Below are 15,130 nucleotides of genomic sequence, written 5' to 3'. Positions count from 1 at the left end.
CACACACACACACTGTCTGGTGTTTACACACACTTCATGAACCTTTTTATTCCTATGTTTTTGAGTGTTTACTCATCGTAAAGTGTGGGGTGCTGCCGTTTGATCCACAAGTGAAGACTTCATTTACACGTGTGATCTATAGACTGTCGAGAAATGAAGCCAGATGTGATCATCATAAACCTACACAAACATGATTTACACACAGACTTTATGCTTCTCATCAACTTGAAAGTTCAAATAAATCATAATTTCTTCACTCTCGTGTGTTTGTGAATCTGTGTGCGAGTCTTTCTTCAGTGGAACACAAAAGAAGATATTTAGAGACACTGGAAGTCAATGGAGTTTAATGTTGTTTGATCATCAACATTCTTCAAAATATCTTCTTTTGTGTTGTGAAGAAGAAATTCATACAGTTTTGACCCAACACGTCAGGGAATAAATGATGTAATAATTCTCAATCATCATTTTAACTTTGTTTTTAGAAACACACGTGCGCGCGCACGCACACACACACAGTGAGTGGACATATAGTATCCCATGATGCTCTGCTGCCAGCCAGAGGACACATGAATGAGCTGCAAGCCGCTGCTGTCAGAGGATTTTACACACTACATTATAACTTTATATATTTATTTAAATATTAAACAATGACACCAGCGCTGTGTAGAATTGTGTCAGTGCATACATTCATATATAAAGAGATAATCTAGTATTTAAATTAACGTTTCATACACAATGATGTCATGCAACATGGATTAATATTTGTCAACAGGTGGTTCTTACATGAAGCCCTAAATCAAAAGAGAAAGAGATTCTAGTTTATAATGTGACTGAAGAATAACATCATCTCAACTCAAATACAAGAAGATGATGAAGATGATGATCTCTGGAGGAAACACAAACACAACTCTGTTTGGTTCTGTGTGCTTTAACCCTTCTCAATGTTAGAAGTTCTTCACGTCTTCTCTATAACCCCTTTGCTCTTAGGATGGAGGATTGGGGGAGGAGTTATGTATCGGTGGGCGGTGTAAACATCAGGTATCAACACGCTTGGCAGGTTTGGCGACGAGGCGTCTCTCTCTCTCGAGGTCTCTCTCTCTCTGTTGCTCTCTCTCCAGCTCATTCTTCTGTTTGTGTTGCTGTACCTTCAACGCTCGCTTCTAAACACACAATCAGACATGACAGTAAACAACAGCTGTTTGTTAATCATTTATGTTTGTTTCATGAGAAGTTTAAGTGCGTTTGAAGAAATGTTCAACCTTCAGTTTGGTGGTCTTGTCATGCAGGAACATCATTTCTTTGCGAATATTCACCAGTTTGTTGTGATAAAGTTTTGCTTCTGTGAACTGAAACACACGAGATGTGAGATGAGAGAGACGAGCAGAACATCTGAGAGCGGCTGAAGAAAAACTCACCAGAGCATTCAGATCAACCATTGTGTTGCACTCGCGAAACTTTGTGACCTCCTGCTCCAGCGTATCCAACAGGATCACTTGATTTTGACTAGACAGAGATGATCAACTATTACAATACTGCAGTGTCAGCATGTGTGTGTGTGACTTGTTTTTATATGGTAGTGAGGACATAAACCAAAATTGAGGTACTCAAGGGCACTTAAGCTTATAAATTGTACAGAACATTATTTTTGGAAAATCTAAAAATGCAAAAAGTTTTCTATGATCTTTAGGTTTAGGGGATCAAATAAACAGTTTGTACTGCGTTCAGCAAACCAGCGGCGTCTTGTATTACCTTCTCATACAGTAAATCGCATTCCTGCTCATTCTGCTTCACAACTTCCTCCTGGTGGAACATTCTTCCTAACTCTGTCCGGTCAACCACATCTCTCACAACATTCAAAAAACTACTTAAAACTCTGACAGAATACCTGACAAAAAAAATGAAAAAAACCCACTAACCCTTTCTCTCAACAGGTAGTGGTCTAGCTTTAGTTGAAAACAGTAACTTTGTATTGGCACCTAATGTATTATGGCTCCTGTATGAACTATCGCTTATTGCTCCTAAACCTCTTTGTAAGTCGCTTTGGATAAAAGCGTCTGCTAAATGACTAAATGTGAATGTATACACTCATTACATCTTTGAACTGTCCCCACGGAGATAATGTGTGTGAGCATGTGTGTGTTCTTGTGCTTGTGTGTGACTGCGTGTGTGTGTGTGTGAGAGAGAGAGACATACGTCAGTTCCTGTAGGGTTTGTTTGGAGGTCTGTAGTTCTGGTAGATAGTGATGTAAGAATCCGTCTGTCAGTCGCTCTACAGTCTGTTCATCCACACACATGATGTCCTGCAGCGCTGCTGTCTCCTCAATCACATCACATGCTAAACACACACAAACATCTCATACCTGCATACTGGAGTACATACTCTGCACAACCTATCAGTGTTTTAAGCAAGAACCTGTTAAACGGTGATATATCACAGCACTGTTACAATCACACACTCACTTTGATGCATGCGCATGTTATCTTTGGCATTATTAATTACTGTTTTGATGAAACTCAGTTGATTCTTCACGCTGAAGAACGACACACGTGACCTTGCGCTGTTAGTGTTGTACTTCCTACAGAAACTCACATACTCTTTTCTTTACATACTTCAGAAGTACGCTAGATGACTATTCTAGACGTAGACACAAATCGACGGAGGTAGTTGGTGTATTTTAAAGCATGTTTCTGATCACCTCTGTGTGAAGACGACACCTCCTCCTCCTCCTCCTCTTCTTCATCTCTGTTCATCATCAGCATCAACAGTCGTCTTTAACACACAAACAGATCAACAACAATCGACCCGATGACGAGTACACACTCCCGCTTTACTTCCCCTTTCATAAATGTGAAAATAAGCGACAGTCTTTCCATGTGTCACAAACATCATGTGACCGCGCGCGCCCATCATGTGACTGCAGATGAAAGAAGTTCTCGAGAGACACGACGCGTGGCCACTCTGCGAGCACTTCCGCCGACAGGTCGCTTCCGGAACACTGCTGCAACGGTGACAAATGTACGTGAACCACTTTACGTGGCCCTGATCCCTCATGAACACCAAGTGTTGTGAACAAGACAATGCTGTTGTGTAACTATGTATACCGGAAAATTTAGTTTTTAGCGTTATTGGAGCTTTAGAAGCTAAACTTATAGATGTCAAGTTTAATTGTTTGATTTTAAAGCTTTATGTATTCTCTATTTCAAATGTACAGGATTTGGTCTCTTAAAACTTAACGAAAATAACTTCAAAAGCGGCCGCCACGTGCGGAGACTTTACCCACAGTCACAGTGAAACGACTCCTGTCTCAGACATCTTGGTTTAGTGTGTTTTGCCACTCGCTTGTGTGTTATCGACTTGTGAAGTAATCAATAAGAACAAACCCCGTCCACTTTTTGACTGTCATTTGAGTGAAGTGAGTGTAGTGTGGCGCCCTCTGTCGGCGGGACTGCAGCGCAGCAGCGTTGAGCGCAGAGTGGACGCGCTAACATCAGTCACCGGACGGACGCTGTGAGATCTGCCCCAACACAACTCACACACAGACAGACACCGAACGATGGACGGAACCGACAAACGTCAAAGTTTCAACAGGTTTGTGCTCTTCTGTTACACGGTTGTGTTTTCAGTGCCGTTTAATGTCGCGTCTTAACAGAGCGCTTGTTGGCCGCTAGCACGAGTGAGATTTACACTAACACTGTGATTGTCAACAGACGAATCTCTCGTTTAGTGTACTCAGGTGTGTTGTGTGTCCTCAGGTGTGTTGTGTGTCCTCAGGTGTGTTGTGTTGCAGGTAACACAAAGTCATGGCTCGTGAGGGATCCGCTGCGGCCACCGCACACTGATCTGCAGTCAGCCATTGAGCGCGCGCGCGCGCGTGTATATTCAGAGATGTCCGGCTCGCACCTGATGAGTAGCGTGCGGTCGTTGTTCCGCCGGCAGACGGACAGGTTGCCCCTCAGCGACACGTTCGATTTCTCCGAAGATCTCGAGGAAGACGAGACGCCCAAGTTCAGCCAACTGAAGGTGGTGGTGTCCGGCGAGACCGACGATCTCCCCACGGGAGCGCGCAACGGCGCGGCGGTCAGCACGCTGCTGGCGGATGATGACGACTCTCTGCTGGACTCATCCTCGAGTCTCGGGAGCCCCGGCGCGGCGGCGGACGCGTGCGAGAGCTGCAGGAGGACGCGAGAGCGCACCAGACGCCGGGCGGTGATGAAGAAGCTAGGCGTCGCGGCTCTCCTCTACTTCCTGTTCATGGTCGGTGAGCTGATAGGTGAGCGGATCTGAGATCTGAGATCATGGAACGGACCGAGTCTGGTCCGGTCTGACTCCGGTCTGACTCTGTGTTGTGTTTCAGGTGGGTATGTGGCAAACAGTCTGGCGATCATGACGGACGCGCTGCACATGTTGACGGATCTCATCGGGATTCTTGTGTCACTGCTGGCGCTCTGGCTGTCTGCCAAACCCCCAACATACAGATTCACTTTCGGCCTTCATCGCCTCGGTGATGCTCATCTTCATCTCATTCCATCATGTGTGCAGTGTTGAATCTCTTTCAGGTGTTTTATTTGTGTGTGTGTGTGTGTGTGTGTGTGTGTGTTCAGAGGTGTTGTCTGCAGGGATCAGTGTGTTGTTGATCTACATTCTGACGGGTGTGTTACTGAATGAAGCAGCACAGAGAACCATTCATCAGGATTTCACTATAAATGGTGATGTCATGCTGATCACGGCAGCGGTGGGCGTCGCTGTCAACCTGCTGTGAGTCCACACACACACACACACACACACACACACACCACACACACACACACACACACACACACATATATATATACACACACGCAAAACTGATCATAACATCTGTGTGTTGGTTTTGTTTTCAAACATTGATACTGCTTGTGCATCATCTCAGACGTGTGTTTTGTTGTTGTGTAGGATGGGATTTCTGCTCAATCAGTCCGGACACGTTCACTCACATGGACACGGTCACTCACACGGTCCGACGGGGCGGAGTCAGGATCAGGGGCGGGGTCAGGAACAGGGTCACGGTCACGGTCACGGGAGTCTGGCGGTTCGAGCCGCTTTCATTCACGCTCTGGGTGATCTGGTGCAGAGTGTCGGTGTTCTCATCGCTGCATACATCGTCCGCTTTAAAGTACGTCTCTCACTTCAGTCTCTGTTTGTGTGTCTCTGAAGTGTCTGTAAACAAAGAGTTCACTGTTGTGATCATGACGTCGTGTGTGTGTGTGTTCCAGCCGGAGTATAAACTGGCAGATCCGGTGTGTACGTACCTGTTCTCCATACTGGTGCTGTTCAGCACTTTCCAAATCATCCGAGACACGGGCATCATCCTGCTGGAGGGTGAGACACCTCTCGTCTCTCTCGTCTCTCTTGCTTGCTCTCGCTCTCTCTCACTCTCTCTCTCTGTCTCTCTTTCTCTCTCTCTCTTTGTCAAGAACACAAGTGATAATGTTTGATGTATGTGGATGCGTGTGCAGGCGTCCCGCGTCACATGGATGTGTCGGGCATCCGAGCCGATCTGCTGAAACTGCAGCACGTGCAGCAGGTGGAGGAGCTGAAGCTCTGGGCTCTGACGGCAGATCAAACCGCAGCCATCGTTCACCTGCAGCTCGGTGAGAAGCCCATCTTCTCTCGCGTTACATTTACAAATAAAATCAGCTGAGGAGGCGATGTAGAGCTGCTGTTGTCTTTGTTGTGTTCAGTGCCGGGGATGATGGGTAACTGGGAGGACGTACAGACAAACGCACGCCGCCTGCTGATGATGTCACACGGGGTGACACACTGCACAGTGCAGCTGCAGACGCAGAGACACGGTGCGCTGCAGTCCTGCACAAACTGTCTCTCACCGAGTGCCTGAACGAAGAGAGGCGGATGAACCCAGACGGGTTTTAATGATTGTCCAGCAGATTTTTCTAGAATGAATATTGACCTCATTTTTGATACACCTTTAATACAAAAGAACAACATGACAAACACACTCAGTTGGTTTTTGCTTGTTGTTTCATTTGTTTGTGTGTGTGATAGATAACTCTCTGCATGTTCTCATATGTGCCTCAAACCATGACATCTCATTATATAACATTATATACTGACAATCAGAAGAGAGTGAGATCTCACACACACACACACACACACACACACACTTACATGATTAAACACAATGTCAGAAGGGCACAGAGTAATTTTTTTACTTTTTTAGGTAATTGTTTGTCTATCTCAAATGCAAAAGGAGTATAAAAGTATTGTTTAATCATCAGTGATGATGAGAAGCCTTTATGCCTTTTTATTATTATTTTTATGGCTTTTTTGTTTTACGTTTTTGTGTTTGCAGGAGGCTGAAGGATCGTTCTTTGATAACTTGAAATAAATGTATTTTAAAGGCGTGTATGGAGTGTTTGTTGAAGATCATTTCTCTACACACAACTCTAGATGGTGCTGCTCATCTGATCTCTTCAGTGTTTGGTCATGAGATCACGCCTCCATAACTTCAGCTGTGGTTGTCATGGTGATGATATCTCTTTGGAGCAGATGTGTGAATTAGGTTGCTCAGTGATGATTGTGTTGTAGAGGGTGACTTTCATGAGTTTTGTTTACTCGAGCCTTGAGGTCACCAATAAATTATCAATAAAAAGTGATGTTTGGAGGATGATTTAGTGAAAGCAGACGCATATCTCTTTATTGCAATATTTGATAAATTTATTCGAATTCTTGTTGGTATATTATAGAGTTTTTATGCTGAACTGCAAATATATAAATAAATATGATTAATACTAATGAAAAACTGATGAAAAGCACTTCGAGTCTCAGACGTGTTTGCTTGCGCCTGCGTGTGTCAGCTCAGAGATATCATATGAGAAACATTCAAACACTTCCTGCTCGCATGACTGCCATTAACATGCAACACAGAGTCACGTACACTGATCATAAACATGATCATGTGATTTTTACCCATCAGTCTGTGTGATGATCTGATGTTTAGTGTGGATCTGAATCATATGAAGAAATAATTCTCAAGAGATGAAGCCAGCTTGCTGAGCCGTTGATGTGTTTGAGTAATGATCTTGTTGTTGTACTAAAAGGAAATGGTGTGAACAGCTTGTGTGTGCGTGAGAGAGAGAGAGAATAAATCCCTTTATTGTGAATAAAAGCATCTGCTAAATCTAAAAAATATATATACAGAAAATCTAAAAGATACTAAAAAGCCATAGAGTTTTTTCATCAATATTGTTTACTTGATAAAGTTGAAGAGACCAGTGCAGGGTTTGTGTGCAGTTACAGGTTTACAGGTGTGTCTACAGTAACAACAGGTTTACAGGTGTGTCTACAGTAACAACAGGTTAACAGGTGTGTCCGTCTTCAAATTAGATTTGTTTCTAGTCTTACTTCAAATGAATATTGCATTTAGAAATTTCTAGTCGGTTTAATATTTCACCTCTTTTTCTCTCTCATTTCCACTCTGTGCGTGCGCGTGTGTTTGTGCGTCTGTGTGTGTGTGTCTTTGTGTGTTAGTGCATGTGCATATTGTGTGGACAATATGCACATGCATACAAAAGCGAACACGCACACACATGTATCAGCTGCAGTTGATGGAAAGCAAAGATGAACTCCTGACGGGTCACAGTCCATTCATTTGGTCAGTCTCTTCACCAGTTCCAGTTCCTCCACTGGTTTCCACTTCTGGTTTAGAGTTATAAGCTGAGAGACCACACACACACACACACACACACACACAATGCACTTTTAATCATAAACAAGAAGATGATAAAGACATAGAGCCACTTGCATTAACTGCTTAGTCGTCTTAGAAGCCAGACATCTATTTTAATTCTTCAAGACAGGGCATAATATCTTAAAATATAATCATATCAAAAGGAAGCTCAGGCTCGCAGAAACATGAATGATAAGTCCAAACATGTTTCTAGTCGGTGAGACTGTGAGATTGTGATTTGGCGGCTGAACTGATCATATTCTCAGTAGTGTGTTGTCTTACCTTCTGTGGTTTCGATGGGTCCAGTTTCTCCCAGGGCTCTGGATTTCTTGTCTTGTTTAAACTAAAACAGTTAATTAACAAAAACAATAATTACTGAACTCACAGACGCAAAGAGTAACTTCAACAGATATTTGAGTTCTTGTGTTCATTGATAGTCGACTTACACAGAATACCAATGATGTCAGGACACCTGTGTCTATCACAAAGACATAAATGACTTACATGACATCTGGTTTGGTGAATAAGAAGTAAATTGCAGCTGTTGTCGCTCCGAGCGCAGCAAAGCCCACAAATCCAATTAAAGGAATCAACTACAACGATGAAAAATGTATTAATGACAACAACACACTAGTGTAGTAATAATTCTAATAACAATAATATCAATAAAACGTTCTCACCTCCTTCCTCTTCTTCAGCATCTGAATAAATCCTCCGCGCATCTTTCACCTGACACAAGTTTTCTCAAGAGTTCCGAAGATGAGAGTTCAGTCTAGATCAGACCTGAAGTTCAGAGGATGAGAGTTCAGTCTAGATCAGACCTGAAGTTCAGAGGATGAGAGTTCAGTCTAGATCAGACCTGAAGTTCAGAGGATGAGAGTTCAGTCTAGATCAGACCTGAAATTCAGAGGATGAGAGTTCAGTCTAGATCAGACCTGAAGTTCAGAGGATGAGAGTTCAGTGTAGATCAGACCTGAAGTTCAGAGGATGAGAGTTCAGTGATCTGCTGCATCACTCTGAATGCGCGCGCTTATAACACGCGTGAGACGCGCCGGGTGGCACGTACACATACACACACACGCGCGCGCGCGCGTTATCATTGACTTCTCATTGAAATTGAAACTGCGAAATGAACAGAGCACGAGAGCGCGCTCTTCAGTGGATTCCTAGATGCACGCACACGCACAACAGCAGTAGCGCGACACAGTAAGAGGCTCCAGCAGCTCAACACACTGTTGTGGTTTATAAATGTGAACGTGTGACCAATGTTTCATCCCACGCAAGGAAACGCAACGCTCGCCAATTGTCAGTTTTTACTCGAGCGTTTAATCCAGTTGCGACATACTTTGATTAAATTTGAATAAGGATGAATAATGTGAAATATATTAACAGTACGCATGCATTCATCTGTTCCTTATGATACTATTATTATCTGTACATACCAATGTTAAATTTGTTGTTAAGACATTCACATAAAAATGCACAAGTCATTTATCAATAAATAATCAATGAATGCAAGTAAATGCACCACAAACGCTGAAAAATGAACAAGACAAACAATTTCAGTCAGTAAGATATTTCATTATGTAATTTATACAAGTTGAGGTTAGATTACATTTTATACAATAAGCGGTCTTTATAGAAAATAGTTCAAACACACATACAGACACACAGAAAAGCCATTTAACTAAATGTTGTTTCAAAAAATTCCTCAAAATAAAACAAGTTTTAGAGAGATGTATTTTCACAACTAAGAAGCGAATGTGTTTGAGAAACAGTGAAATGAATGAACTTCAATGCAATATTTGTAACTATAGAGCCCTCCGTGACGAGTTATTCAGCATTCCATTCTCTCAACGGACGTCTATGCGAGTGTCACAACTCTGTTTTTCACCAGCTGGTTCAATCACCACAACAAACCAGCACGTCCTGTTACTACCAAACAACAAAACAGGATAAGATTTTATTTCTGTACCAGGTGACATCCCTGGAATAGCAAAATATTAATATTACCATGAGTTTATAAAACAAACTATCAGCAAAATCAGATACTTTAACACGCAACAGTTACACACACATAAGAGAGAAACACACATGATGTTTTTATGAACTGACAGACAGGTGGATGTTCTGCTGAAGTTGGTCAGGAGTCAGAGATGGAGTTAAACTGTGTAGAGTCTTCAGGAAGTGTCGGTGTCTCACACAGGAAACAGTGAAACCGTCCTCACACAGAGCCGCGAGAGCAGCCTGACACACAAACACACAACACACTCAGTCTGCTGTTAAACAGTACAAACGACATAAAGTGTCTCTGTGTACATGTGTTCTACCTCTCTGCACAGGTTCTGTAGATCCGCTCCAGAGAAGCGTTCTGTTAGTTCAGCTAGATCCCTCAAACACACGTCAGGATGGAGCGGAACATGTTCAGTGCACACGCGCAGGACCGCCTCACGAGCCTGTCAGTCACACATCATAGGAACAATTCAACACCATTGAAGTGGGCGTGGCCTGTCAGAGACCAGGGGCTGTGTGTAAAGACTGCAGCTCACCTCAGTGTCTGGAGGGGGTACGTATATAATGTGGTCGAGTCGGCCGGGTCTGAGCAGAGCGCTGTCCAGAACGTCTGCTCGATTAGTGGCAGCCACGATCAAAACATCTTTGTTACACACCTCCTGAAGTTCCATCTGAAACACACACACACACACACATGTTCAGCACTTGTTCTAACGCATTGTTCTCAATAGCGATTCCTAATTTACAATTTGAAAGAAAACTTTAAAACGACTGGTCAATAGTTTAGAGTGCTTAAATGTCTGAAATAACCAAATGATTACAAAACTAATATTGTATTTAATCAATGTTATGAAAAAGATGACTTGACCTCAATAATAAAGTTAAATCAGTCGATAATGATATATGTCAACTGTGTTTGAAAAACATCTCCGGGCCTCGAGAAAGGAAGTAAGAACCATTTTTTCCTTTATTGTGATTGACTATTATTCTAAAATGACCCTGAAGTTTTGAAGGCTAGTGTTTATATGATAAATGTTCTTGTATCTCTGACCTGATGCAGTTCGTCTGGCTCTTGTTCTCCACCCTCTAACTGACGCATTCTTCTGCTGCCGCTCCGTCTCTCCACGCTTCGAAATCCAACTCCGTCCAACTCGGTGAGCAGAACAGACAGAACCTGCGACTGCACGCTGTGAGAGGAACCGCCGTCTGATCGAGAACCCACAATACTGTCGATCTCATCCAGGAACACGATGGAGGGTGCGCACGCTCGTGCCTGAACAAATAACTGACAGACAGACAGACAGAGGGTGTGAAGACTGCATTCACGTCTGCTGTGATGATGAAGATGAAAGCGTGATGATGTCAGACCTGTGTGAGGGTTTTCTCCGAGTCTCCCACATACGGAGAGAAGATCTCGGCCCCGCTGACCGACAGAAAGGTGCAGCGAGATGAAGATGCAGCCGCTTTCACCAGCGTGGTCTTCGCACAGCCCGGCGGTCCATACAGCAGAACTCCTCTGGGCCGAGAGATGCCCATCCGCACGAATGCTTCAGGAAACCTCATGGGCCACTCGATACTCTCAACACACACATCACAACCACCAGCATGTGAATACAGACGTACAGGTGACTGTTCATGAACCAGTTTTCCCTCATGGCTTTACCTGCTTGAGTTTTAGTTGAACCTCCTCTAGTCCTCCAATCTGCTCCCAGCGGACAGGTTTAAAGTCTGTCGCTCCTATGCTGCTCCTGAGACACGAGGGCCGCACCTGTTGCAGCGCCGCCATGAAGTGTTGCATCTCCACACGCTCAGCGACTCCTGCCTGAACGACGCGAGGCAAACATGACGTCATCAGGCTAGTGTACGCCGGTGTGTGATGTTCTGTGTTTTCTACAGCGAAGAGAATGACTGACAGATACCTGTGAGTGTCGTATGGCCAGCAGCGCTGCCTCTCTGCTGAGCGCGCTCAGATCCGCTCCCACGTAACCGCAGGTCATTTCGGCGACAGCGCTCAGATCAACGTCCGCGGAGAGCGGCATCTGCCGGCACACGCACTCCAGAATCCTGCGCCTCTGTAGCAGCAGCGGGACACCGATGACCACCTGCACAACATCAGAGACGGTTCACAACTCCACAGTGAGTAAAGAAACACAGCGGCGGTGATCCTCCAGTACCTCTCTGTCGAAGCGGCCGGGTCTCCTGAGCGCCGGCTCCAGAGCGTCCGGCTGGTTCGTGACTCCAATGATGACGAAACCCTCCTCACTGCCGATTCCGTCCATTAATGTCAGCAGCTGAGCGACCAGTCGGTTCTCCGGCGCGCTGCTGCCGCTCGTTCGCTTCGGGCAAAGAGAGTCGATCTCGTCGATGAGCAGAACGCACGAGCCCTCCTCTGCCGCCTCCCGGGCCCGATCGAACACCCGCCGCAGGTTCTCTTCACTCTCGCCGGGTCGAGACCCCGTGACCTCGGGCCCATTTACGGTCACTAACCTGGCCCCGACGTCTTTCGCCACGCAGCGCACCAGTAATGTCTTTCCCACACCGGGCGGTCCGATCAGAAGCAGCCCCCGCGGGCAGGACAGCCCGAGTCGATGTAAAGAAGCAGGATAGCGTAGAGGAAAGACGATCATCTCCTTTAATGATGCATAAACGTCCTCCAGACCCCCCAGCGACAGATCTGAGACCCGCTGCTGATTCTGGAAGTGTTTGGCGCTCTGAACCGCGCTCACGTCCACACGGGTTCTGTCTGTCACCAAACCAGCTGTGTGTGCGCCCGAGTTAACATGCTCAACCAGAACAAACCTGATCTCGGTGTCTGCGTGAGACAGATCAAGCATATGACCCCTGTGCAGGTAGAGGCCGCTCAGCAGTTCCTGTACAAGCTCACGGACGTGTCTCTTGTGTTTCAGACTCCGCACGAACACCTTCACGCTGGTGCAGGTGAGTTTGGGGCAGCTCAGGGCTTTGATCCGTGCCGGGTCCACCGTGAGTCCAGTAAATGTTTGCGTGCTCAGGTCTGGTGTGGCGCACTGGCTGCTGATCTGAACGTATCCCTCAGCGAGGTCTCGCCGTGGCCACGCGACACAGAGACATGTCCCCTGCCTGACCCCGATGAGGACCGGAGAGCCCACCCGGAGTCCCAGCCTGGACATCAGATGAGGACCCACCCGACAGCGCTGCGTGCCTGAGTCCACCACATCCAGCGGCACAACTCTCAGCCCCTCCACACAGGTCATCTGAGTTCAAGATGCGCATGAGGTCAGTTTCGCACATTCAGAAACAACAGCAGATGTGAGAGAATCAAACACAACATAAGAACGATGATGTGTAATTTTATAGTCTTGGTCTACTGACATCCAAATACAGACATGTCAACACAACGTATTTATTATATAGTATGAAAAGGTGCATAACAGCTAAACAGCCATAATTAAATATGCAAACACATAACATTAAAGAATGAACTAAACTACACGTGACCCTCAGATAAATACTTTTTTATCAGTTGTATGAACTGATGTCTGCGGTATGTCCGTATTCTTCGGGATCAAACTACGTCTGTTCGGCGTCTCTGTGGAGAGAAATCAGCTCAGATGCAAACTGAAGATATAGTCGATAAAACACGACAGTGACAACTGACATGTTACTGCTGTCATCTTACCGTCACTCGACGAAACGTGTGCGATATCAAAACACAGAACACATGTGCGCTCACTGCTGATCTGCTTCACTAGCGCGACCACTGAGAACTCACACAACAGCGACGCCTGCTGGAGCGGCGCACATGATGACGTCACTAAGTTTAAAAACGCATCTGTAAAGATTATCAGGGTTTCTATTGCATTTTATCTTTGTTTGATGATTCGGGCAATATTCTAAATTATGATTTTTTTTTGAATCTCCATAACTTTCCAGTCCCATCCGAGGAATTGAACTCTTTGATGAGAGCTGTTCCATCAGGCTTAGTTCAATTAGTCAATAACCACTTTAGAAGGTCACAGTGTTTATCCTTCCCTATATTTAGGAGATCTTGACTTTCTGGATCGGAAATGTAATAAAAGTCACATTCGTAGAATTTTTCAAATGAAAAGAAGAATAACTGCAAGGGGTAAATTCTACTTGGGCTCTTTTGTATTGAGTGTAAGTTGGAGAAAAGCCGAGCTTTTGCCTGGTAAACTTTGTATATTTAAGGAGGTTAAGGAGGTACATAACCGTACATAAATGTGTCTCATAATTTCACTCTCACAAATATTATCTTTTACTATGAATGCCCCAAAACACACTCTCTTGAAGATGTTGTTTTTATAAATAAAAAAATGTTCTTTATTCATAAAAAAATGGCTGAAAATGAAATCACCTTTAGATTTTCCAATTTTCATTGCCGAAGCTAAGTCAAATGTTTCATCTCTGAGACTTGTATATAACAAAAAATGTAGAATGTTTTTGACTAATTACGATGATTTATTTACAGATAGCACTTCAATTTATTTTGCGATACTGTTTTTTTATTAACCGAGCTCTGATTGACTCATCTGGTGCAATCCTGTCATACATCATGTGTGTGGTGAGTAAACATGCATAAATATCATGAATATGTTCAATCTCTCTTCTGCTGACGTGTGCTGTGTGTTTACAGGCCATGAATGGTTCTCTTCCTTGTGGATCAGTCCATTGAAATGATTAAATAAGCCGACAGCATCATCATCACACCAGGTGTGACACAAACACATCATGTAGTGTGGGTGACTAAAGGAATACCACAGAAAATAACTGTGATTATTGTGACTGTAGTGATGCACTTTTTTAAGTACACTAACAAACATCAATTTGCACACTGTATCTAATTGTGTGTCCACTAGAGGTCAGTAAAGCTCAGAAAACTGTCTCACACACACACACACACACACAAACGTTTCATTGTGGGGACGTTCCATAGGGGTAATGATTTTATTCTGGACAAACTGTATATTCTGCTGCCTTCCCCTAACCTGACCATCACAGAAGATTCATGAGCAAAGAAACATCATTTAGTGTGTTTAAACACACACACACACACACACACACACACACAGTTTCAGCGAGACACTGGTCTTCCATAATGTCTGTACTTTCAGATTTCTGTTTCTTCAATGATTTCATATCTGATTGTACAAAAGTTTATTTGTGTAGATAGTGTCCCATTCAGACTTTAAGAGTCACTGAAATGTATTATTTTCTTGAACGTCTGACATGCTTAAATGTCTGAAAAAAAATTGTAGCAGTAAATATAACTGTGCTAATATTACTCAAAATATTTGATTTAATAAATGTTCCTAAATAGATGACTTGGCCTAAATAATGAAGTGAAATCAGTCCAATTTACACTCAGGATGAAAACTGCTTGATAAAAGGAC

The 15,130-nt window shown here is 44.1% G+C and overlaps 4 protein-coding genes across 8 annotated transcripts; 1 reads left to right on the top strand and 3 right to left on the bottom strand.

The window, feature by feature from the left end:
* Positions 1-613: 613 nt before the first annotated feature.
* Positions 614-2,896, bottom strand: LOC130417158 (biogenesis of lysosome-related organelles complex 1 subunit 6-like). Its single transcript, XM_056742467.1, has 5 exons — positions 2,697-2,896; positions 2,194-2,335; positions 1,416-1,503; positions 1,260-1,346; positions 614-1,160 (listed from the first exon to the last, which is right to left on the bottom strand). Exons 1-5 carry the CDS (start codon positions 2,758-2,760, stop codon positions 1,035-1,037), a joined length of 507 nt encoding a protein of 168 aa, XP_056598445.1. The 5' UTR covers positions 2,761-2,896; the 3' UTR covers positions 614-1,034.
* A 25-nt stretch (positions 2,897-2,921) lies between these two features.
* LOC130417157 (probable proton-coupled zinc antiporter SLC30A4) lies at positions 2,922-6,402 on the top strand. Of its 3 annotated transcripts, none has more exons than XM_056742464.1 (8): positions 2,922-3,589; positions 3,754-4,271; positions 4,356-4,502; positions 4,603-4,756; positions 4,934-5,153; positions 5,254-5,359; positions 5,497-5,631; positions 5,722-6,402. In XM_056742464.1, the coding sequence occupies exons 1-8, from the start codon at positions 3,555-3,557 to the stop codon at positions 5,874-5,876; spliced, it is 1,470 nt and encodes a 489-aa protein (XP_056598442.1). In that variant the 5' UTR covers positions 2,922-3,554; the 3' UTR covers positions 5,877-6,402. The 3 variants fall into 3 exon arrangements, with proteins under 3 accessions (XP_056598442.1, XP_056598443.1, XP_056598444.1); XM_056742465.1 differs by having other exon boundaries at positions 2,924-3,589; positions 3,789-4,271; XM_056742466.1 differs by having other exon boundaries at positions 2,924-3,589; positions 3,773-4,271.
* Positions 6,403-7,226: 824 nt separating this feature from the next.
* Positions 7,227-8,753, bottom strand: LOC130417160 (normal mucosa of esophagus-specific gene 1 protein-like). Its single transcript, XM_056742468.1, has 4 exons — positions 8,408-8,753; positions 8,232-8,320; positions 8,010-8,070; positions 7,227-7,714 (listed from the first exon to the last, which is right to left on the bottom strand). The coding sequence occupies exons 1-4, from the start codon at positions 8,447-8,449 to the stop codon at positions 7,646-7,648; spliced, it is 261 nt and encodes an 86-aa protein (XP_056598446.1). The 5' UTR covers positions 8,450-8,753; the 3' UTR covers positions 7,227-7,645.
* A 534-nt stretch (positions 8,754-9,287) lies between these two features.
* LOC130417156 (ribosome biogenesis protein SPATA5L1-like) lies at positions 9,288-13,465 on the bottom strand. 3 transcript variants are annotated; one of them, XM_056742461.1, is made up of 11 exons: positions 13,399-13,465; positions 13,232-13,308; positions 11,915-12,973; positions 11,660-11,842; positions 11,404-11,562; positions 11,109-11,318; positions 10,792-11,025; positions 10,277-10,411; positions 10,058-10,183; positions 9,822-9,974; positions 9,288-9,662 (listed from the first exon to the last, which is right to left on the bottom strand). In XM_056742461.1, exons 3-10 carry the CDS (start codon positions 12,971-12,973, stop codon positions 9,831-9,833), a joined length of 2,250 nt encoding a protein of 749 aa, XP_056598439.1. In that variant the 5' UTR covers positions 13,232-13,308; positions 13,399-13,465; the 3' UTR covers positions 9,288-9,662; positions 9,822-9,830. The 3 variants fall into 3 exon arrangements, with proteins under 3 accessions (XP_056598439.1, XP_056598440.1, XP_056598438.1); XM_056742462.1 differs by having other exon boundaries at positions 9,843-9,974; XM_056742460.1 differs by having other exon boundaries at positions 9,288-9,974.
* Between the last annotated feature and the right edge of the window lie 1,665 nt (positions 13,466-15,130).

The sequence above is a fragment of the Triplophysa dalaica genome, unplaced genomic scaffold (genome assembly GCF_015846415.1).
Source record: "Triplophysa dalaica isolate WHDGS20190420 unplaced genomic scaffold, ASM1584641v1 Contig25, whole genome shotgun sequence".
In the NCBI taxonomy this organism is placed as follows: domain Eukaryota; kingdom Metazoa; phylum Chordata; class Actinopteri; order Cypriniformes; family Nemacheilidae; genus Triplophysa; species Triplophysa dalaica.
Note: the sequence above shows the minus strand (reverse complement) of the source record. Positions and strands in the feature narration are given on the sequence as shown.